At 50.8% G+C, this 22,686-nt stretch overlaps 10 protein-coding genes across 10 annotated transcripts; 4 read left to right on the forward strand and 6 right to left on the reverse strand.

Moving 5' to 3' along the window:
• Window positions 1–14: 14 nt before the first annotated feature.
• Window positions 15–1,415, reverse strand: BDP55DRAFT_653605 (uncharacterized protein). The gene is made up of 2 exons (XM_060574203.1): window positions 717–1,415; window positions 15–654 (listed from the first exon to the last, which is right to left on the reverse strand). Exons 1-2 carry the CDS (start codon window positions 1,075–1,077, stop codon window positions 164–166), a joined length of 852 nt encoding a protein of 283 aa, XP_060433302.1. The 5' UTR covers window positions 1,078–1,415; the 3' UTR covers window positions 15–163.
• Window positions 1,416–1,784: 369 nt separating this feature from the next.
• Window positions 1,785–3,638, reverse strand: BDP55DRAFT_691703 (heterokaryon incompatibility protein-domain-containing protein; the record flags this gene model as incomplete). Its single annotated transcript, XM_060577012.1, has 2 exons — window positions 1,785–1,857; window positions 1,927–3,638. 2 exons carry the CDS (start codon window positions 3,636–3,638, stop codon window positions 1,785–1,787), a joined length of 1,785 nt encoding a protein of 594 aa, XP_060433303.1.
• A 2,633-nt stretch (window positions 3,639–6,271) lies between these two features.
• On the forward strand, window positions 6,272–9,021 carry BDP55DRAFT_725757 (peptidase S8/S53 domain-containing protein; the record flags this gene model as incomplete). The annotated part of the gene is made up of 9 exons (XM_060579050.1): window positions 6,272–6,940; window positions 6,997–7,293; window positions 7,351–7,621; window positions 7,704–7,807; window positions 7,870–8,077; window positions 8,147–8,677; window positions 8,734–8,812; window positions 8,882–8,953; window positions 9,012–9,021. 9 exons carry the CDS (start codon window positions 6,272–6,274, stop codon window positions 9,019–9,021), a joined length of 2,241 nt encoding a protein of 746 aa, XP_060433304.1.
• A 1,324-nt stretch (window positions 9,022–10,345) lies between these two features.
• Window positions 10,346–11,554, reverse strand: BDP55DRAFT_691707 (cytochrome P450 monooxygenase; the record flags this gene model as incomplete). The annotated part of the gene is made up of 4 exons (XM_060577013.1): window positions 10,346–10,505; window positions 10,569–10,735; window positions 10,810–11,124; window positions 11,216–11,554. 4 exons carry the CDS (start codon window positions 11,552–11,554, stop codon window positions 10,346–10,348), a joined length of 981 nt encoding a protein of 326 aa, XP_060433305.1.
• A 141-nt stretch (window positions 11,555–11,695) lies between these two features.
• BDP55DRAFT_535545 (cytochrome P450 monooxygenase) lies at window positions 11,696–12,016 on the reverse strand (the record flags this gene model as incomplete). The annotated part of the gene is made up of 1 exon (XM_060567877.1): window positions 11,696–12,016. A coding segment is annotated over one exon (321 nt), but the record flags the coding sequence as incomplete, so codon positions are not given.
• A 752-nt stretch (window positions 12,017–12,768) lies between these two features.
• On the reverse strand, window positions 12,769–14,051 carry BDP55DRAFT_545637 (C6 zinc finger protein; the record flags this gene model as incomplete). Its single annotated transcript, XM_060568590.1, has 3 exons — window positions 12,769–13,355; window positions 13,426–13,903; window positions 13,959–14,051. The coding sequence occupies 3 exons, from the start codon at window positions 14,049–14,051 to the stop codon at window positions 12,769–12,771; spliced, it is 1,158 nt and encodes a 385-aa protein (XP_060433307.1).
• Window positions 14,052–14,844: 793 nt separating this feature from the next.
• On the forward strand, window positions 14,845–15,539 carry BDP55DRAFT_545701 (uncharacterized protein; the record flags this gene model as incomplete). Its single annotated transcript, XM_060568593.1, has 2 exons — window positions 14,845–15,035; window positions 15,089–15,539. The coding sequence occupies 2 exons, from the start codon at window positions 14,845–14,847 to the stop codon at window positions 15,537–15,539; spliced, it is 642 nt and encodes a 213-aa protein (XP_060433308.1).
• A 361-nt stretch (window positions 15,540–15,900) lies between these two features.
• Window positions 15,901–17,160, reverse strand: BDP55DRAFT_653615 (methyltransferase domain-containing protein). The gene is made up of 2 exons (XM_060574204.1): window positions 16,996–17,160; window positions 15,901–16,931 (listed from the first exon to the last, which is right to left on the reverse strand). Exons 1-2 carry the CDS (start codon window positions 17,016–17,018, stop codon window positions 16,106–16,108), a joined length of 849 nt encoding a protein of 282 aa, XP_060433309.1. The 5' UTR covers window positions 17,019–17,160; the 3' UTR covers window positions 15,901–16,105.
• Window positions 17,161–17,580: 420 nt separating this feature from the next.
• On the forward strand, window positions 17,581–18,366 carry BDP55DRAFT_691711 (transmembrane adaptor Erv26; the record flags this gene model as incomplete). Its single annotated transcript, XM_060577014.1, has 3 exons — window positions 17,581–17,650; window positions 17,724–17,957; window positions 18,029–18,366. 3 exons carry the CDS (start codon window positions 17,581–17,583, stop codon window positions 18,364–18,366), a joined length of 642 nt encoding a protein of 213 aa, XP_060433310.1.
• A 2,186-nt stretch (window positions 18,367–20,552) lies between these two features.
• BDP55DRAFT_545851 (short-chain dehydrogenase) lies at window positions 20,553–21,548 on the forward strand (the record flags this gene model as incomplete). The annotated part of the gene is made up of 1 exon (XM_060568605.1): window positions 20,553–21,548. One exon carries the CDS (start codon window positions 20,553–20,555, stop codon window positions 21,546–21,548), a length of 996 nt encoding a protein of 331 aa, XP_060433311.1.
• Window positions 21,549–22,686: the final 1,138 nt, after the last annotated feature.

The following is a 22,686-nucleotide window of genomic DNA, read 5'->3' on the forward strand; positions in this document are numbered from 1 at the left end:
ATGGGTCGGCAGGCTTTGTTAAGCGGAAAAGTTCATAAATCAGTCTTGCTACTATCTTCCTACATGAGGGGTACGATATCTAAGGCACTTATTCTCGATTTTTCCCACCACAGCAGAGGCGTTTGTCCTATTACTTCCCCACTCTTGAAGATACGAAACTCAATTATAGCACCGATTTGGGCGCGCGCCAATGTTTAGGTTCGGGAAAGGAGACAATTGAATCTTCCATCTTTAGTCCAATCTGCCACCTTCCAAGTCCAGGCCAGAAGTTTTCGTGTTCGCCAATGATATGGCCCTTTTCATCAGCTTGTCGGATGTCGAACCAACCTAGACTCGTCTTCTTCGAGCTTTGGCCTGGCACAATGCTGCACCAGCGGTCGGTTCCTGGTAATTCATCGAGGCTTCCACTTCCCTCGGGCAGTGGAGGCTGGACGAGAGTTACGTCCAAGCCAACATACTTCAGGACATCGAGAGAGAGAGGAAACGATGGCACATATGGGACAGACTTAAACGTGGCTTGGAAGAAGGGCGTGGTGCTTGCTGCCGACTCCATAACGTCACCCGATGTGTCGCGGGGAAATACCTTCACAGCAGTGCTGCCATCCGACTTTGTCTCCCAGTCGAAAGTTGCTAGATGTTTAGGAATGTTCCAATCTTCGTGCCGCTTTTGTGAGCAACGAGCTAAGGTGTCGTGGTAAATGGCCAAGGCAACTCACTCTTTCGCCCATTCCAGCACGTGTACTTTTGCGAGACGTATATCCTCGTAATTCTTGCATTCTTCTTCTTGATGCGCTTGCCGTTTTCCTCGACCGTGTACTCATGAAACCCCGGACTCAAGATCAGTTCATCATAGGGACCGACAGGACTTTCGGTATAGCGGATGATCTGTATCATACTGATTCCCCCGAGGGGGCGGCTACCCTCTGGGCGTATAAAAGACGAGTTGGCTTCAAGCGGAGAGTATGTGATCGCTGGAGGGTGTTCTGCCTGCTTCCTAGGTACCCAGAAGCTGAAGACGTAGACGTCGCCCTTGAGCTTCCATGGTGCAGGGACAGGGGTGATATCGCTTAACGTCATGACGACATGAGCTCTCCCGCCTCGGTTTTTTGGGAGCTGTGAGTAAGCCGACAGACAATGATAGGAGTTACTGAGCCACTTCTGCTTGATAAAAATGAGTTGACCGGATGTGGTGGATAGAATAGTCAAATTTGGCCAAGCCCGTTCAAGAAGAAAGTAGTTGGAACTGGACAGGGCGTGGAGTTGGCCGGCGCATGAACGACCTTCACCTGTTTGTGGGGAGTAGAACGCCCTGTGGACGCTTTATATCCCCAGCCCCCGGTCTGAGACAAAAGCGGCATGTTGCAATCAGCCACCTATCTGTTAGGACTAGACTAAAGTAGTGTAGTCGAAAATCCTCCTTGCGGGGTTAAGCTCCGGGCCGCAATCACAAGGGGCCTCGGTGCTTGGCATTGCCCCGACGATCTAATTGCCTTTTTTGGAAGGGATATGGAACCATTTGATAATGTGTCGTTTGCCAATAGCGACCTACAAAACCTCGAAAATTTTTAGGGCAGAAATGTCATGGTTTGTCTGTGTTTTCTTTCTTAGGGAAAATCTGCCTTGGGTACTAAACTTCCATGCAACTAAATATGGAACCTTTGAGTCCCCGAACTGGCTGAATTCTCGATGGGTTTTCGCCAGTGATCATGACATACCAATCCTATTGAAACCATACATCTCTATCATGAATGAAGAAGATACTTACCGCAGAGTACTTTACGTGACTATGTCAGATAGATTGGTGACAGAATCTCTCCAGAGGGAATGCCTTCGCCTTGCATGAAGTCATGCAAGTAGCTGCCATCCAAGGCTATCAGTAAGCAGCCAAAAGTGTGAACCATTACGTGAGCTTGGAGAAACACTTACCATTCACCAACTAGATTGAACTTGCGTCTCGAATTTCCCGTGGTCTTTGGACTTTTTGTCGACTGTTCTCTTAGACAGAAGAGGACGCGGCTACCGGCGAAGATACCGAGCACGTCGCCGGCCTGTGCCGGGTTGTCAGCCAGCCCCATGCAGCCCTTCTCGGAAATGAAGAAGACTCTTCCAGCTAGTGCGCTATATAGAGCATCATTATAGGTCTTAGCAGTCCCATGCAGTCCCGATGACCCTTGGTCGATCATCGAACTGTACCAAGCATCCCAGAATTTGTCAGCTTCATGTTGGCCGAGAACCGTCGCCTCGTGACGCGGCCCTCTTACCCTGATGCGAGATCCCACCAAAGTTCTTCTGAATTTTTCGGCCAACGATGCAGTTGTCTTCCTCTCTTTGGGAAATTCAGGCGCCCGTTCTAACACCCGAGCTTGGAGTGTCATGATCTGGTCAAAGACCAAACCGGGTTTCCTGAACATCTTCGGCTCGAACGGCACCGCCCACTCAATTCTATCCATGACCTTGCCGTCCAGTTGCAGTTCATCTCCTTCAAACCTTGCCGAAGTTTTGCTCCCATCGCCCCCAGCTGCGTAATCGTTCTGCCACAGGAGAATTCTCTGGCCTCGTTGCACGGTCCAGTCAGGGCACCAGGTTGGCAAGCCAAGCATGCAGTTTTCTGTCCTGTTATGATGACAGAGAATCTCGAGAGTTTCCGATGAAGTGATGGAAGCTTTGACTACATCTATGTAGAGATCTCTGACCGGGTGGCTGTAGTTTGGTTGTAGGAGCGAGATCTCTCCGATTAGATGGAATAAGCTGTATACTTTGTCTCTGGGGTCTGAAGCTTTGAAGCTCCGAAACCTGTAGAGAAGACTGAGCGGGTCTCTTGTGGGGGCGCCTTTGGAATTTTTCGAATGGCTGTCTTGGTAGTCTCTGCGGGCTGTCATCAGATGACTTATTGGTGTCGAAGCGATCTCTCTCATGAAGTATCCCTGACCGCGCGGCAGGGCTGCGTTGAATCTGACGTCTACGAGCGTCCTCAATGCTTCGGAAAAGGATTCACCGGACCACTCAAGGTCACCACAGACGAAGGCAACCTCCGCCGCAACTGAGAATTCTTGAATGACCCAGGCTCTGCTCCACCATGCACCGCTCATCAAGCTTCGTAAAGCTTGCTTTGCAGGCTGAGCATTCTTGGTGAAGAGTAAAGACGTAACGCGTCGATGGCTAAGCCCTATTCCCCCCTTTGACAAGATATTTATCAGCTCGACAGCGTGTTTGGTATCGGCTGTCCCCTCTCCAAGAAAGACAATGACTTTCGACGCGTATCTGTACACCGACCACATCCTCTTGACCTGGAGATTAACCTCGGCACGATCGTGTTGATTGATGCAGATTGCATCGATCCACAACGTACGGTTTTCATTCGGCAACCGTAGACGACGCAATGCCGTCTCTAGATTCTTGGTGATCATGAAGGGCTGTCCCTCCAGCGAAATCTCGACATCTTTCGTTGGATCGCCCCACGCATATGACAACGCCTCATACTTGCGTTGGCTTTGCCCCAATGTCGATGAATGCAGCCTGCAGCCGATCGGCTGGGATCCGCGGCCTGCGACTAGGTGGATGCATCGGAGAGCCCAGGTGAACTCCTGTGGCCCAGATCCTTCGAAATTGGCATCCCTCAACGGCGAGAATGGGGCCATCCTTGGCCCACTGCTGTCGGCAGAAGACGAATCTAAGTTAGGGAACTTGATGTGTACATGTAAACTGGGAGTATTGCCGCGGTCAAACTGAGCGCAAGCTGTATTGGTAGGTGCCTGCGCAATGTTCGACAGCCTGGAAGAAATGTAGAGAGGGGGAAGAAGTGTCACGCTCAGGGCTTAGCGTCTCTTCTCAATTGACTCTCCGTCGTTGAATGATCAGTATCGCTAGTCCCATTAGTCTTCGGTGTCACCTAAGCGAGCAGCTAACAGCATGCACCTCCTCTACTCTAATTATGTATTGACAGCGTGCTCGGTAGAAGAATCCCCGATTGGATAACTAAATTATCAACAAGACTTCCCGAGCCCAAGCCTTGTAAACAATAAACGTAAGGATTGTCTCAATATTGTTCTCAACTGATTTTTTCGTTCTGTACGGACTTTAATTCCTTATTCTCAGTCTTGTTTCCCTTAGACTCTCAGTTTGACATTTCCAAAACTACCTCAGTCTGAACGACAAGTCAATCGAAACGCGATCAAGCTGGCATCAGCTCCATCTATTCTTTCAGTCCATATTCATTCTTCCTAGACGCTCTGGCCCCTCATTTCTTGAGCAAACTGTCGGGGAAACCATATTGACACTGGTCCTAAGTTTCCTCATTTCCGTAGCCACAAATCGTGACTCTAACGCATGCATCTGGTCTGACCATCCAGACTGGGAGTTTGTAGGAGAATTAGAACACGGGATACTTCCAAGCAGTATGCCTGAAGTGTGACAGTGTGTCGCCATCATCACAACAGGATTAATTATATGTGTCGATCGATAATAGTTGTGCCGGATGTGTCACGAATGATATCTCATGGCACATGCATCTTCTGAAGATGGGTGTGGAACCCCGTGAACCGCAACAAAGAATGAGTAATATGGGGAGATGAAGTACTTATACTCATCTCGTCAGTTGATTTTGCCATTTTGAGTTATAAGTTTCTTGTATGTAGCGTTGCATAGGACAATCAAGTCCTTCTGGGATCCGATCAAGTGCTTGTGTGCTGGAACCAGAGGCCGAAAAACACCACGAGATGGGCATTGAGGTCACAACGCAGTGGCAAGTTCAACGCGTATTAAGGTAAACCACGGAATGATAAAGAACAAAACTCTGCATAATTCCGCCTTTAAATATGGCAAAGAATGCTCGGAGCTATTGGTCTCGTCGTGTGTTCCCCAAGACTCGCTCTAGGGGGAGGGGGTGTGCGCCAAGGAATCGCTAAGAAATCGGCGTAAATAAGATTCTAGGTCGATGTCAATATTTAGTGGTTTTCATAATGGACCGCTTGTTCGTCATCAATCATTTTCCGGACATCGTCTCAGCTTCACTCCGAGTTCTCCGATGCCTTCACTACCGCCAAATACACTCAAGTGCCCAAGTGGGTGGCACAATAGTTTGCCGCCCAACACCAAATCACTAGTCCGGCTATTCCCACCATTATCCATTCTACTCCTACTACTCCTACTATTCTACTATACTTGCTGTTCTATTTTCTCTCTCTTTTTTTTCTATTCCTTGAAGAATACATGTACTCTCCAAGACGCGTATGAGTATGATTCCATGTTTAATAGTGTAGAAGAAGGGGCTGCTCGTGTGCTGGCTGGCATCCTATTCTTTCACACACTTGACACCTTGCGCAGCTCACTTTCTTTCACGGCAGTCGTCGCTAGGCCACCCTGGGAAAACCAGAGCTATACTTTTCCTTCAACACGATAACGAGGACTTGTTAGATTTACCCTGCACCTCTTCCATTGAGAACTTCATCTATCACGTCATGATTTGGCGCCTTTTCATTAGATGAACCCAAAGTAGGTTCGGGCTCGGGGACAATTTTCCAGGTTCATCTGCAAGCCAGGAAACGCGAATTCCGAAACATGGCATTTACGGGTATTTCGGCTTATTTTGGGTGGAAAGCGCGCGGCACACAGCCTCTTATTGCTACCCTACTAATATTCATGCTTCACGTAAAGCCGCGGATTCCTAAAGGAGGGGCAACTGGGCCCAGACTCTACATACCCGAGTCATGGCCTTGTAGGGCTGGTTTGGCGCTAGAGCTGCCAGTCCAAACAATATTAAAGTTTCCGTCCGTATGGTTTAAATTATCGGCATCGTGTAAGCGACTTGCGTCATGGCTAAGAATAACCGCATGAACAGCTAGCAGTGAGCCACAGGCACATGGTCGAGCTTTCTCATGATTGCTCGTTAATATGGCGCAAACTTCTCCTGACAGTAAATTGATCGACTAAACTTTACGCCAAGACGGGTAAGTTGAGATGGCAGCTATGGCCGCAGTTCATCATCAGCAGCCGACAGGCTTGTTGGCTTGTCTAGGACGGCAACGGTTCTATATATTCACCCAAAGACAAGCCGTTTGACGCTGTCCACATCTTCCCATAGCCCACTACCCTCTGTCATTCTTTCAATCTTTACATTCGCTCTTTGAGCATAGTCATTCTTTACCTGCCCCTCGTTCAAATGCATCCCAGCGGCCTAGTCTACGGGCTCACCCTGCTGTTATTCAGCAGCGGGGCCGTGTCTCTCCCGCATCAAGATAGTCGGAATGATGTAATGCACAGTAGACGTCATTTGATGGCGAGACAAGCTCCTGTCTCAAACATAACAAGGCCAGCTAGCACCGGAGCTTCTTCCTCACAGCCCCTGATCACTCCAGACCCCAAAACATCAACGCGCGTATCATCAACATGGACAACCATCGGAACATCTAGCTCGGCTCCCACAACACAGACAATCTCTGATGGAGAGGTGGTTGTTGCAGTCATCGGCGCAACCTACGTAGCTGGCGCCGGCGGCGGATCTCTTGTGGTTGCCGGTGTCACCCACGCTCTAGCTCCGGGAGCCGTTGTGTCAATTATCGGCACCGGAGCTAACGGGGATACTCCCGAGATTGAAAACATCTCGAATCCGGCCCCATCACAGAATCCTCAGACCTCGGGTCCAGCTGAATCCAAACCCCCTTCATCTGCCCCGTCAATTCCCAGCTCGACGTCGGCGGCACCCACTTCGACATTTGTCACATCTTCATCCACACCGTCATCTACGGCTATAACAACTCCCTACATCATTCTCACTTCGCAAAACTCCACAAAGGAAGAGATCCAAGACCTCAACAGCACGCTCTCAAGAGATGCTACTCCCAGATCATTAGAGGAGGTCATCAGTGACCGCACCGGCTTAGTCGCAATGTTCAAGGCGAATATCACCACTGAGCAAGCTGACGCTATGTCAAAGCGTCCTGGTGTTAGTTTAATCCTGCTTTTGTCCACAAACCTTCACAGTACTGAAGAACTACATAGGTTGCCGGAGTTACTCCCGACGAGAGGTTGGAAGAAGAGCAACCTCCGTCGTCTTCTGCCCCGCCCTCATCCGCTTCGCGCCAACCAACGGCCACTGGGCCACCCGGTGCGCCACAGACAAGTGTTCCTAACCCGTCTGATATTGCGCTTCAATCGGATGCAGTGGATGAACTCAAAGCAATCTCGCAGCCATCTGGAGCAAGCATTGCGGACTTGCCTGGGTTCGGATATGCTTCAGAAGCTGGGAAAGGAGTCACGATCTATGTCATTGACACTGGCGCCAATGCCGAGAACTCGGTATGACATCTTGAAACGTCATCCCGAGGTCCATGACCAACTACTGACACATGGCAGGAATGGACGGGCATGACAGGAACGAAGGGCTTCATGTATGCCCCCGGCGCGACGAAAGACGAGACCGACTTTTTGAACCACGGCTCGTGTGTGGCTTCGAAGGCAGCCGGGCCTGCATACGGTACTGCAAAGGGGGCTGACTTGATTGCGGTCAAACTCCCAGGCACTCTTTCGCTTTCCGCAATCTTCACTGCTTTGATTGAGATCAGCAACGATGTTTTCCAGAAGAAGCTTGAAGGCAAAGCTGTCATAAACATGTCGCTAGGGTCTCGTAAGTCTAACACGATCACCGTAATCACTCGGCATCGTTACTCTAGATATCAGACAACATGCTAAGTAAACATCTATGGCAGGCATTCCCGACAAGCTATCGTCCACCACTACAGCATACAAGCTACTCCTTGTCGCTCTTATGGCAGAAGACATCGTCATTGTTACGGCTTCTGGAAACGATGCTGTAAGGATCCCACAGCCCGTGCATAGTTTCGGTTCCTCATTTTTGCTAATCATTTTACATAGCAATACGGCGTCGATGATGTAACGGAGTACCCTGCCCTCTTTGGACCTACCACGGACATCATCGTCGTGGGCGCGACTGAGAATGACGGCTACCGCGCATTCTTCTCGCAAGGCACTGGTGATCAACTGACTGTTTCCGCCCCCGGCTTTGTCGATTGCGCCTCTGGCAGATCTGCCGGATCACAGGAGCTTTACGGGACCTCCTTCGGTAAGCAATTGACTTTCATCACGAATTTGGCTGTCTGAGAGAAATTGCTAACCGACCATTCATCTATAGCCGCACCTGCAGTCGCTGGTGTGATTGCGGTCTGGCTGTCTCAAGATGAGCACAAGGCCCGTCTTCAGGTTCCAGGCTCAGTCGCCACAAACGTCAAGGAGATGGTCAAATCATTGGCATATTCGAGAGTCGAAGGAGAGCCCGCCGTCATCTGGAACGGTATTGACCCTCGCGGGCTGGCCTGCTCTGCTCCTGGTTCTTCTGCGGGTCGACGTCGCCAAGCAGCGCCTTCAGGCGGCGCTGGTGCTTGCCAAGCAACGTCTGTTGCCTCTGCAGCTCCCACCAGTACTTCTGCTCCAGAAGCGCCAACTTCGACCTCTGGTCCTGCTCTAACGTCGGCTGCCCCCTCGTCATCGGCATCTGCACAGCCATCACCGCCGCCAAAGCCGGCGTGGAGTGATGCTCCCCAAGGTTTTACGAAGGTTTTGGAGCGGGATGGAGTCGCCAGTGCCGACTATGATGCCACTTCTGATAGTGCAAGCGAAGGAGTGACGAGCGGCATAGAGCAGTGGTGTCTCTCCAAGTGCACTGGTAAGCTGACCTCATCCGCCAAACATGCATCTTCGTTAACAGTCCCTTCCTCGAAGATCAATGCGCCTCTGTCTTCCTTTACAGAGTTCTTCAACTCACCCGTGGTGCCTACAACCCATATTACATCTGCAACAGGTTCGTCATCTCCAATACCCAAGAGCCAGCTTTACGCCGTAAACAATGAACTGACACTCGGCATCATAGATACGATAAGGTGTGGTCTGATAATTTTATCCAAACCGGAATAAGTTCAAGTGATGCGGGAGTAGCATTCAAGTAAGTTGCTCCAACAATGCCTTTCTCATATTTTATTGACTGACTTTACCTTCAATAGCAAAGTATAGGATGCAACAGAGACTGTATCCGCGCTTCTTCACTTTCGGTCAAGTGAACGAGGTAGTTAACACGGTGTTGATATAAGTACCTACTACCCAGGGTTCAAGTGAGAGATAAAGAGATATTAAGATTCTCACGTCAATCTTCTGAATGTTTCTTGGCCCCCTGATGTCAACCTAAAACCTACAACTCCAGACTATGATACCCTCCAGACCATGGTAGTTTCGAGTTTATCGTGTCTACATGTATCATTGCTCACATGGTTTAGTTGCCAGTGAAGGCTATGGCATACATGTATAGGTGTTTCTGATCACATTTCGCATCTTCTCATGGTGACGAATTCAGCTCTGAACAGTTCCCCTCATCGATAAGATAAGTATTTAAGAGGTGCCTACTCAATACGTCAGCTCCACCCCGTGGCCAAGTCGTCATATCCTAATCATCAACCTAGATCCTACAAATACCACCTAGACAGCCTATACTAAGCAAGACGCTGTCGTCCTTTCGGTGTTACTCGATTTTTCTTACAACTGCCTGATCTGTGCTTTCTGAGAAATTGATCCGTGTTAGAGAGTGGCTTCTCAGACTTACCTTGTACAGACAACTTTGAATGCATTCTAGGGACAAGGAGCCAAGGCAACAACAGCACAGGCCGCCTGACATTTCCTGATGGCCAATTTACAAGCGACTATAGCTGGTGCTGCCCCTGCTCCAGCAGTCGCTCCCCAGACAGAACCAGCAGCAGCATAGCAAGCTGCGACCACACCCACGCAACCAGCCTGGCAGGTGCCGTAGGCTGTTGGGCCAGCCTATGCTGCGGGAACATTTGCAGTGAGGAGAAGAGCAGTTAAGGGAGGTGCAAATGAGAGACGCTTCATTGTGTTTTTGTTTCTGTTTTGGGGTGTTTATCAAAGGTGATGGTTTCTGCTGTGTGGTGTAGAATGCAGATTATATGCAAATTGTCTGGGAGAAACCTGGCGTGCTGGCATGATATATTTCCCGCGAACAACCAAACCAAGCATCTGATATGCAGGAAATAACTAATGCCAAGTTCGTTCGCTGATGCAATCATCTCAGGCCCGGAAAAGTGGTGTACGTCACTGGAATGCTTTTCTTGTCGGCCTCCCGCAGGAAAAGCTTCACTTTTGACGCGGACTCAAGGTTTGCCCCTCACAAGGTTACAGCGCGAAGATGATCCATCTTGAATACAATACCACAACATTCCTAAATCTACTACTGTCTATGTTGGCATTGGTCTTGAACCCCATCCCTTGCGTCTGACATTTATCTTGTCACCGTACGTTGTTTCCAATAAAACTACGGACCAATTAATCAATCTTTTCGGGGTTTGAAGTACACCCATAAGGGAGGCTTGTCCCAGAAGAAGAAAACTTTTTGACTTCCTGCCCAAGATTTACTCTCTGGCGCCAGCTCCAGATCGAAGTTCCAGATGATGCGTGCAAGAATCAATCTCATCTCAGCAAATGCAAGGCTAGATGGGCCAGGGGTCAGTAAATTCCGAAAAGAATCACAGCGCAAATCTCAGAGTACTTACTTCATGCCCAGGCAGTTCCGCGGGCCGTAAGAAAAAGGCTGATGCAAGCTTTTCTGATCACCATCGAAGCGCTTGTCATCCAGCCATCGCTCAGGGATGAATGCGTCTGGATGAAGAAACTTGGAAGGATCGTGATACGCAGCATACTGCCAGATACCCAGAGTCGTCTGCATAGCATTGATGTCAGCGTGAAACTCGGACAAGCCCCGTCGTCATGAAAGCAAATCGAGGCAGAACTCACCCCTCCAGTCACCCAGTCACCTGCAATCTGTGCGCCGCTCGGGGGTGTCTGACGCAACAAGGCAATGGCGACAGCAGGATAAACCCGCATAGACTCCTTGAGAATAGCGAGCATGTAAGGGAGACTCTGGACGCTGTTGACATCAATGTCCTGCTCGCTCTTGAATGCTGAGCGGACTTCGGCGTTCAACTTTGCGAGGACCTCGGGGTGGTTGCCAAGGAAGTATGTCGTTGCTGCGAGGGTCGTCGCGGTTGTCTCGGAGCCCGCTGTGGTGAGGAGAGCCATGTTGTCCCTCATCTCGATCGGAGACATTTCCTATATAGGTACATGATATCAGTAAGACCTACTATTTTCTAATATTCGAAGAAAACGTAGGATATTCACGAATTGGTTCAACGATACTTACGTGCTTCTCGCCGCTTTTAACCAACGCTTGAACAAAGTCTGGTCGGTCCCCTCCTATCGCAAGCCGTTTCTTGAGGTTCTCCTCAGCCATAACCTGACTTAGATGCCGCTTTTTCAGCACATCCTTGGGAATCAAGAGGAGGAAGTAAAGAGGTTTCAGCACGGAAAAGAGAGGGAAGTCACTGATGGCTTGAATCCAAGGGATGATCTTCATCGACGCGAAGAAGCTTTCTACCCACGGATGCGAGGCGGAGTTTTGAAGACATCCAAAAGGTTCGCCAAAGGCAAGATCTCCAATAATGTCAAAGGTCGTCCACTCGAACCACTTGGAGGCATCCATGGCCGCGGTTCCACCTTTGCTGTGTTCGTGTACTCTCTGGATGAAGAGACTGATCCATCGGTCCATCAGGGGCTGTTGTTCTGCCATGGCTCGAGCCGAGAACGCGTGGGACAATAATCTTCGTGCGGGCCCGTGTCTCTCTCGCGATGCCGAAATAAGGCTCTTGTCCATCTCTTCGTTGCCATATTTTGGATCTTTCCCATTCTCGTCTTGTCCGCGCTTGAGGTGTCCGCAGACGTCTTTCCATGCATCGGCGTGTGCAAGTGCCAATTCGTTAGGACCCACCCGGACGACGTCGCCGTACCGCTTATGCAGCTCCAGAATGGTGAGGTGGGGAGTGCCTCGAAGGATGTTGATTGCTGCGGGTAGAGGTGTAGCTGCCCATAACTTCGGTCCTGGGTATCTGCGTAATGGATGGAAGAACAGGTTGTAGATGACGGTTGCCACCCCGTAAATACTGAGCTGAGGAAGTGGTTAGCTTTGGGTCAGCTTTCATATCCTCAACTAACATACCGCGGCCGCTGAAACAAGCAGCGACAAGGCAATCGAAGGCATCTCGAGGGCTGAGATGGACTTGGCTGCCACAACCGCTGAAAGGGAATAAACACACGATGATTAGATTGAATCTTGCGATGCAGATTGTAGCTTGTCGTGATGATTGTTGCTGATGAAACCATGGACACAGATCCCGATGGGTTCGATGAGGGCAGTTTTATCTCACGTTGGTTCCCATGAGGTCAACTCCAGTCGTCCGCCGAACGACGGTCTGAAAGTATAATCCATCGTATCAACCCAGCCCCTGGCCCCGGCTCGGTTGCGCAAGACAGCCCGGCTCGCCGATCAATTAGGAGCTCGGGTCCCAGTTTCCACACCGGGCCCGTTTCCCGAGCGTTGGACCTTGCCTTGGCTTCTCCTCACATATCGCGAGAAGTCACACGTAATGTCCCACCAATAAAAGCCGATGTATTTCATTCTCCTTAATGCATGATGCCTTTTTCCCGATATCTCGGCACTAAGATCTGCGTTGCTTCTTAGCTTACGCCATCCGCATGCCAAGGAAGTATAGTCGGCGCTGTTCCACGAACATGAACCTTTCGAGTTGTCAAGGATACTCATAAAGCGTGAGTCAACGCCGGGGAATTTGGAGATTATTAGTATACGGGTGCTTCCGAACGGCCGAGACAGCTAAATAAAGCTGTGCGCCTGATGACGGATCAGATCCAACTGGGTATATCGACGACCCAGGTTCGATGCTCTTCATCAAGTGAAGCGAAGGCACCATCTTTGAGCCCCCGAACCCATTTTTCAGACCACCATCGTGTCGGCAGCCGCTGGATGATCTTGCAAAAGTACGTGTAGATAACCAACGCTTCTTGTGATGCATCGCGTCCCTGGAGCAATGCTATCAGATCTCCCCTGTGATCTGAAACGTTACTGATCCAGAGGAACCCATGAAATATGTCTCTGCTCTCCGGGAACTCGGTCAGGACCGCGAACGTTGCTTCAAGCTCTTCCGCAGCATGCATGTAAGTTTTTAAATGGGCATTTGACTCGGTGGCCTTTATGCGGGCAAGTAGAGTGCTGAGATATTGCTTCTTTGATGTTCGCTCACCATCTGCGAGCATCCCCGTCGTGTAGCCGATTACTGGATGGGTTAAGCTGGTAGTGGTATGTAGCGCCATTGATGCAAGGGCGATTGACCTTGATCCGTGGAAGAATACCATCCAGTCCGGGGAAGATCTTTCCTTCCGACTCGGACGACCGAAGATGGCATCCTGGGGGTGATCCGTCTGTGAGATGACTACGGAAGTACCGGAGATATTAGCACCACGTCTCGATCAAAAGGCGTTAGGGAGGTCGACAACACGTACTGTAGAACATGATGAACATCGAGTATAGAAAAAGATTCTCCCGCATGGCGATATCTTCCACTTGGTCTATGTGGTAAATCGATGCAATAGTTGAAGCGGTGGACGTGTTGTGGTGCCTCAGTGCGTGTTGATAGAGGGCCTCTTCTCGTGCAGGATTGAGATGTGCTAGGTGTGAGGCAGACAGGGCGAGTAAACTCCGCATGACAAAGTCACAGCGGAAACCAATTTGCGCCGCATTCCTCAGCCAGAATGTCCGAATCAAGGGGCTGACTGTCAAGCTATCGTGTGTGAAGATGGTCCAGTGATGTATGAGTTCGAGATCAAGCATGTTGAGATCCAGGTCCCCGCCCTTGTACGGAAGACTCTGAGATGGGGGTGGTATCGTAGTCTCTATGGTAGCACATGGTTTTGGTGAAGGGAAATTACAGGCAGTAACTTGCTTGGTGCATTGCCCGCATTGGGGTCTTCGCTCATCACACTATCCCGAAGAGCAGTCAGATCTGGGTTCAATCTGCTTCGGATCTGCCACCTACTTTTACGTGCCTCGTCTTACAGGCAATACATCCCGTCCGAACCTTTTTGTGAGCTCGCTTAGGTCCACATCTTAAGGAAGGCAAGTCTTCCATGCCAAGGTCTGTCGTGCCCAGGTTCGTTGGGCACCAGTCAGGGGGCTCTGGGGTTTAGATGCAGCAGGTTACAGCCGAGGTCAGGGTTTGCTGCTTGAGGGGTCTAGCTGCATTGAGCTCGAGGAAGGAGAAAATAGAGGAACGAATCGGAAGTTTCTTGATTCAATTGAAGGTTCTCTGGAAGAACTGAAGCGGACTGATGATCTTTGCGGATGTGTTACTGACGACGGACATACGGGGCCCGGGGAAGGAGGGCTCGGATCATATGGGCCCACTTCGTTCTCGTCGCGAGTCCGAAGTGGGGCTACGCTTCAACTTAGACGTAGGACCAATCACCATCAACGAATGGCGTGAAGAGCCTACATGCTCGTGATCGTTCAATAACTTGATGTGAGGTCTCCCGATTATGCATTAACACGTTACTGTCTGTGAATCTCTGTTTTTCTTTTTGGAGGATTCGTTCAGACATATTCGACCGAGGCCTCATAGAATACAGAGACTTGGACCACGGCGAGCATAAACCGAAGCTCTCGTGAGACTATTGGTTGGACATCTCGTCCCCTCCGTAACCTCATAGAAAGCAATTAAATGATACAGAAGCAGTGTAATAGCCCCGGTTGGTCTTCGAGTATTCCTATGCGGCCTATCCGTAGCCTTGGGCGTCGGAGCTTGGCCCTTAGGACCCATGTTCACTTCCTGGGCTTTAAAAAGCACCGGTCCCCCTTCCGGCATCCATCCATTCCAAAGACACTCTTTTAACATCTTCCTTAATTAGTCTCTTCCTCTGTAAGCCATGTCTAAAGTTCTTGCGACGAGGGCGCCGCGCGCTGTAGGACTGGCGACAAGATCGATACTCCCAACAACCAACGTTCGATGCATAGCAACTACAACCATTTTCCAAAAGGCTGTCTCTGCACATTCAAATCGTCGCGAAGTTGCTCTTCCTACACAGTCTCAGCCCAAGTCTTTGGTGGAATATGCCGTGTAATCCCCCTCGTCCTATTCACGTCACCCACGGCTAACGACTCGTGCACCAGAACAACTCTCGACAAACTCGCCAACTGGGGTCGTCAGTCATCAATGTACCCAATGACGTTTGGCCTCGCATGCTGCGCCGTAGAGATGATGCACATCGCCGGCCCACGATACGATCAAGACAGATTCGGCTTCATGTTTCGAGCGTCACCACGCCAGTCAGACGTAATGATCGTCGCTGGAACTGTGACGAATAAGATGGCTCCCGCTTTCCGCCAAGTTTACGATCAGATGCCGGAACCGCGTTGGGTCATTAGTATGGGGAGCTGCGCAAACGGCGGGGGGTATTACCATTATAGTTATTCTGTAGTCCGGGGGTGTGATCGCCTGGTGCCGGTGGATATCTATGTTCCCGGGTGCCCGCCGACAGCCGAGGCACTACTTTATGGGATGATGCAACTACAGCGGAAGATGCGGCAGGGACGAAAGTCGAGAATCTGGTATCGAAAATGAGCTCGACAAAGACTTCCCATGGATCTCTTATGTATAGTTGACAGTTGTTGTTTCTCTCATTTCATTAATGAAACGGAAGACATAGAGCTTATCAAGGACATGGCTTTGGTGTGAAGACGAAATGCAGCAGAGGTCTTACAATCCAGAAGTGCTCTATGATTCATAAACAACATCATTAGGAATATACCACAATAGCTTGGGTACATAACCCAATGGCTTCGACTTCCAGACGAAGTGGAAAGTGGCCATAGGATCCAAAGTTGACTCATCTACCATTTACCACAGCATGATTTGGATGCTTGATTTGTCGTATGCCCCGGTTGAGTCTGCCGGGGTGCTACTGCATCCGCTATTCGACATAGGATGTGGTGTGATACCCTTTCTTTCCAGCAAAACAAAGGTTATATTCAGGATCCGCAAAAAGGAGACTCAGAGATGAGACAAAGATTTTGAGAGGTAAATGAGGGTATCTGATTCGATTTCCGATCTCTAAAAGCAAGTTTTCCAATGTACCCCTGAACGCCATGCCATGCGACATCCCCGAGAACCCGCCAAGCTCCGTCCGCTTAGAAGGCAGTTCTACGCTTGCGTCCAGTATACTTCGAGGTAGACTTGACAACCTTTCCCTTCCTCTCCATCTGCTCCTTCTTCTTGACAATCCACGCCTTGCTGCCCTTCTTGATGTCACCCTTGCCGCTCTGCTGACTAGCCTTTCTCCTCGCGTCCTCAACATCGACGTTGTCCATCCCGTCAACGACGTTTGTGATGTCGCCTCCGCGACCACCCTCTGCGGTACCACCGACAGTCAACACAAGGTAGAGCTTCACGTTCTTCGTCTCGGGGTCGTCCTCGAGCAGACCGGCGCCGAAGCCGGCCTTGACGGCTGCCTGGGTAATCATGTTGCGCTGGGTGTCGTTCTTGGGGTAGAATTGGCAGACGGCACGACCACCTCTACGTAATGATGCGTAAAGTCCGTTGAAGAATCTGGTGAGACGGCCCTCGGGTGAGGTATCGCTGCTCTCGGCGTTGCAAAGCCATTGAATGGCTGAAATGCTGATAGCGGCGTCGAAGGAACCGGCGCGGAAGGGTACACCCTGTCCGATATCCGCGAGGAGAAGGTCGCCTTCTACATCTCTTTGGAGTGCGATGTCGAGCATTGAAGGCGACACGTCCATGCCGACCCAGGTGTGTGGCCCGCCATCTTCGGGGCCTTCGGCGGTGAGGATTTCGCCGGACAAGCCGCTACCGCAGCCAACGTCGAGGATGAAAGAGGGTTGCTTAAGGTCGAGAAGCTCGAGGGCCCGGCGGGTCATGGAAGCCTGGATATTTTGGATACGGGAGCTCGTCGTGTACTTGCGGGCTTCGGAGTCATTGTAGTGGATGTCGGCCGCGCTGAGTAGAGAGATTTGGTTAGCTAGAGGCAGATGGCGGGGTTAGAGGGGGGTCCTTGGCTTACAGGGTATCCTCAGGGCGCGACATGATGGGCGGTTTCTGGTAGAAGATCGAACTCGGATGATCTTAAAAAAAAAGACTCGCGTCTATGCTTGCTTCGAAACAGTCTGTCGTAACGCCGGCGCATCGGATAGTTGGGCGGTGAATCGTGTGTCGTGAGAAATCCTCAAAAATCCTCAAAAATTCGCAACTGGGGGGATCCACGGACACTTATCGATAAGAAGATAACCGATTGAGGCAGGTGCTTATCGATAAGGAAGGTCCCCCGCGGACGGGACATGGTGGGGTCGAACCCGGCCAGGCATGTCCAATCAGTCGGTTGCTTATCTCATCCACAGCGGATCAAGGAATCTCCCGACGGTCCGTTACGCGCAAAGGCCACGCTTGCGCAAAGTGGAATTCACGACGCGCCCTGGCCAGCTCCCATTGCCCTCCGTCATAGCTTCGGGAGACAATGTAGGGAGCTTCTGTGCACAAACCTCCTCCCGCGGCGTACCAACTAGTCAACATCACCCACTCTCTTTTACTTCTTCTCACTTCACTTCATGCCACATACCACGAAGACATCTTCAACATAACGCCCTTCACCATGTGGATTTTACCTTTGGTCGGCTACCTCGGCTCCATCGTGGGCTTCTGCTTTCTGACCCTCGCTATCGGTTCGTCCTGATCCCCCGGTTCTCCCTTGGCATTCAGAGTGAAGATGATTCCTTATTAACAATGACTGCCCAGCTTCCGGTCTGTATTACTTATCGGAGCTTGTCGAGGAGCATACCGTCTTTGCGAAGCGCCTTCTTACAAAGTTGATTTATTCGGTCATTGTTCTGCAGCTACTGCTATGCATCGTTGACCGATTCCCCTTCAAGTTGACACTCATGGGAGTTGTCTCCCATGTCGTCTATCTCGGCAACATGCGCCGTTTCCCTTTCGTCAGATTGACTGATCCTCTGTTCTTGGCCTCTTGTGGTACGTCTCTGTCTTGACAACTGGCAAACACTCTGTGCATGTAAGCTCCGAACTAACGTTTGCCTTTCCAGTCCTGGTCCTCGTCAACCACTACCTCTGGTTCCGGCACTTCTCTGCCACGCAGCAACGATCCTACGCGAACATGCACTCCTACTACGACCAACCCGACGACGTTCCGAGCTTCACCGAGATCGCCTCCTATTTTGGACTTTGCGTTTGGTTGATCCCCTTTGCTCTGTTCGTGAGCTTGTCCGCTAGCGACAACGTTCTACCCACGATGGGCAGCGAAGACCCCCTACGGGACTCCTCTGGAAAGAGCAAGCGCCAAGGTTTCGTCAAATCAATCGTCGATACCGTCCTCGGTGCGCTTGCAGAAGTTTTCAGAACAGTCGGCTGGGAGCGTAGTTAACCTTCTCATGGCGTCAGCGCAAAATAGACGAATGTCACATGTGGAGCATGTGGTGTGTACAATATGTGGGAAGAATACTATGACGCCGGAATTGTCACCCCTTAAGAAGAGCGAAAGAATAGATACCCGGAGGTTTTCTCCAATCAAAAGCCCGCACTCCTCTCCCCGGGCACAGTGCTACATGCGAGGGCCTTTTGCACTTAAGCCCGGCCAGAGAGACCTCCCTTAAAAGTACGGATACTCTGTGGAGCGGTTCTCCAATACCTCACTACAAATAGGGCTAATTATGATGTTTGTACCAGCCTGTCGGTTATGGCCTGCTACGCATGACGGCCATCTCTGGATTATGGTGCTCTCGGACTACAGTCGCGGTGAGGCGACCAATCATGCCCATCGAGGAGCCAAAAGTCCTCTGCATGCCCCCTGCAAGCGAGGTTCTTGTTGGCGGGGACTTGATCTGTAGGAGGCGACTACATAAACGGCAAAAGTCCTCTCCAAAAGGATCAAACGTAAATCAGGTGGCCACCCACTTAGCAGCCCTTTGGCAGCGCCCAGCCGCGGTCGATCATCGAACTTTGGCTGCCATTCTGGCTTGGTCCTTTTGATCCGCCGTCTGCCATCGCCCCCGATTCGATGGACGAGATGGTGCTGAGCGGCCGTGCCTTGCAGTAGCCCACGGTACCTAAGGTAGTTTACCTAGGTATTCTACGAGGTTCTTGTGACAAGCCTGCGAGTCAGAGATTCCCGGTGTCGGCTGTGATGGAGCCGAGTCTACAGTCGACTCCCGGACCTCACCACCATGGGTGGAAATGCTTAGACTTTTGCTTCTATCCTGTTTGTGTACGTTATCCTCCAAAGTCCCGCCGAAAAGCCCCTGGTCTTTTTATCGAGGAGGAGGGTGACGGCGAGGGTGAGGAAGATGAAGAGGAAGAGGAGGAGGACCACGCCGCTTCGCTCCTCACAATGATGAGGAGCGAGGATCGCGAGGAGCACTCATCTCGATTAAAAACGCTGGCAGAGCCATTCGAATTCTCCTACATTCCGTCTTTCAAACTTGCATTTCAATTCACACATCTCATCTCAATCGCGGTCAAGACGAACCAGAAACCACGTCCCCCACTATCATAACCGTCAAGATGTCTTCCAACCAAGCCCAACACCCCTCTCAATACACCGCCATCCCTCGGCCTCGACAAGAGCAATTCTCAAACGCATTTACACACCAACAACCAAACGGCTCTGACAGGCTGAATGCCTGGCTGTCGTCCCCTCCTTCGGCAGCGCCATTCCACAACATCGCCGCCTATCGAACGCCGACCTCCGCTTCCGCCGGCGGTGCGAACGTGCGGAGCCCCGCCCCGGCTCCGAGCGCCAACGGTGCGACGTGGGGTAGCGGACACGGCCGTTAGGGTTGCGCGCGGACCTAGGCCGCGTCGAATGCCAAATGGCAGCAAACTTTTATCGACATGGAACATGAGTGCAACATATTTTCGGGCGTTTCAGTGAAGGAAGGTTGGATAGGTATCTGGGCGTTAGGGTCAAATGGCAAGAGCCAATTGGACAAGTCCCGAAGGCTTGAGCAACAGGATGGTTAGCTTCTAGATGACGTTTTCCGAGATGCTACTGCGTTTATGGAGCAACAAGACAATCAATTTCACCACATATCTTTTCTACGTTTTCCAAAACAGCTGAAGTTGGCCTGTGTCGAAGGAACCTCGCAGACGATGCCAGCATGATCTACTGACAGACGGTGGTATGATCCCTTACAACCGTTAACTCCGTGCTCGAGGTCTCCCACTTACGGAAATCAAGACTCCCAACCACCAATGGAGTATACCTATCTCCGGTAACGTATCCTTTCTCATGCTCTCGTATAGAGCGCCATGTAAGACAAAGGTAACCATGACCCAAAACGATATGGAGTAGCCCGTCGATGCCGTGTTTTTACTCTTCGGGCGAACTAATTTCAAGACTGTCCGCTTCAAAGCTAACATTAAGTGTGGGCCGCCTTGTGATTCAGCTGCTATCATAGCTCTCACGTCTGATTGTATTTCAGGATAAGCGATGGGGTATATAGAGGCCGTTCCTTGATTTCCATCCCCCCATTCGAGAGACACTTGCAAGATAGTTTTCTCTCCCCCGTCGTAAGCCAAGCACCATCAAACCTGTGACAAAACGAAGATACCATGGCTCCCACATACAACAACGAAACCAGAGCTAGTGACCTCATCACAGTCTACGCCCCTCACATCGCCGGCAAGACGATACTTATCACGGGAGTCTCCCCAGGCAGCATCGGCGACAGCTTCGTCAAGCAAGTCGCCGCAGCCAAGCCAGCTATATTCATCCTAGCCGGCCGCTCACCCTCAAAGTTCCAACCCCTCATCGACGAACTCGCAACCACACACCCCGACATCAATGTCAAGCCCTTAATTCTAAACCTCACCTCCTTCGCCAACGTCCGCAAGGCAGCAGAAACAGTCACCTCATGTGCAGATGTCCCCCACATCGACCTCCTCGTCAACAACGCCGGCATCATGGCCTCAGCCTACAGCCTGACTGAAGACGGCTTCGAAAGCCAATTCCAGACAAACCACCTAGGCCACTTCCTCTTCACCAACCTCATCATGCCCAAGATCCTCGCCTCTGCCTCGCCGAGAATTGTCAACATCAGCAGCAACGCCCATAGACTCGGCCACGTGCGCTGGACGGATTATAACTTTAACGAGGGCAAGCACTACGACAAGTGGATGGCCTACGGGCAATCCAAGACGGCTAATAGCCTCTTCTCCATTGCCCTTGCCGAGAGGCTGGGCTCGTCGAGGGGGTTGACGGCGTTCAGTCTCTGCCCGGGGTACGTCCCCACGAACCTTGCCGCGCACGAGGCGCACGACTTCCCTGGGTTCCTGGAGGCCCTGCGTAAGGCCGACGTGGTGGTGGGGAGCAAGTATATGTGGGGGATGGGGGATATTAAGCCCAAGGATATGGATCAGGGAGCCGCGACGCATGTGTTTGCGGCGTTTGACCCGGCGCTGAGGGAGAAGAATGGGGAATTTCTTACTGATTGTCATATTGCAGACCCGTGGAAGGAGGAGATTTATCCCTGGGCTAGGAGTAAGGTTGACGCGGAGATGCTGTGGGTTTTGAGCGAGAAGCTTGTTGGGCAGGAGTTTAGCTACTGAGATGGGATGCGCGTATTCTCTGTTCCCTCTGCTGGACTACTGCCGTATATCGTGGAATTTTTATCGGAAAATCACACCCGCCATAAACGAGCGGTATATAACCAGTAAGACCCAACAGGATTTCATGGATAGGCATTCAAATCTCGCAGGTTCGGATTCCGAACCTTTGGCTTTTAGTTGGTACTCGTTTCTCTCCCTTTGCGCTAACGAGCTCCTCGTAAATTATTCGATAAATACGGTGAATTTGACTCATAGGAGCAGCCACTGGGGCTATGAAGCCTCTAGGTCAGTTCAATATCGAGGGTAGGTACCTTCCATTGTATGTGCCGTATCTTCCACGTTACCAGACCCTGCAGCGTCTCTAAGAACGTACCAGGACTAGAGTTTCAAAAAGCCTTCTGCGGACTGTGGCTGCATATATGTAAAGATTTAGTCCAGCATTTATGATCCGCAGTAGCCGAGCGGTATACAACCGGTGGAATCAGGGAATGAGTAAACAGCCCACCCTGAGATTCATAGGTTTCGAACCTCGCAAGTTCGATTCCGAAAATTTGCTTTTTTGGCGCATAAATATTCACTCCCTGGTCTCGCTCCCCCCAAAAATCTTCTACTTACCAATACCTCTGAGAAGATCTGAACGCCCCCGTACTCGGGGTTTTGTGATTTGAGGGCGCCAACGAGGCCAGAGTTCATGGTTGATCGATATAAAGAGCAAGATGGAGTAGGTTCTCAAAACGAGATGATCCTCGCCTCAATGATTGGAATCCTCACGTACTCTATCACTCCTCTTTTCCACAGATCCGCCGGTGTCACGTTTCGGTGGATTTTCAAATCCTTGAAGGTGAGTGAGTATGTGGTAAGTGACGCGATGCGATATGAGACGCTGAAGGACTCCCTCTCACCGCTTCCCATACTGCCGTACGTATACCTTCTGTTATATACTAGGAACAAGCCCCTGAGGTAGAACACGTGGAATATGCTAGCTATTGTTATGGAAAGTCCCATTGGATGCACCGTGTAAGACATGCTGTCTAATTGAGTACCAACTTCTCCTTCTTCTTTACTTCCTTGGGGGACGCTTTATTGGCTCCCTGTACTTTCGTGAGCTCTATATACGTAGAAATCTGTTAGGAAAGCT

This window comes from Colletotrichum godetiae (assembly GCF_030913485.1).
Source record: "Colletotrichum godetiae strain CBS 193.32 chromosome Unknown BDP55scaffold_8, whole genome shotgun sequence".
Classification (NCBI taxonomy): Eukaryota; Fungi; Ascomycota; class Sordariomycetes; order Glomerellales; family Glomerellaceae; genus Colletotrichum; species Colletotrichum godetiae.

Bases quoted from the DNA above. Each gene is read 5' to 3' on its own strand.
- BDP55DRAFT_653615 (XM_060574204.1), bottom strand. From the start codon at position 17,018: ATGTCGCGCCCTGAGGATACCCT. The intron at 16,932-16,995 runs GTAAGCCAAGGA...CTCTCTACTCAG, and splicing joins TCGCGCCCTGAGGATACCCT to CGCGGCCGACATCCACTACA.
- BDP55DRAFT_653605 (XM_060574203.1), bottom strand. From the start codon at position 1,077: ATGACGTTAAGCGATATCACCCCTGTCCCTGCACCATGGAAGCTCAAG. The intron at 655-716 runs GTGAGTTGCCTT...AGCGGCACGAAG, and splicing joins GTGCTGGAATGGGCGAAAGA to ATTGGAACATTCCTAAACAT.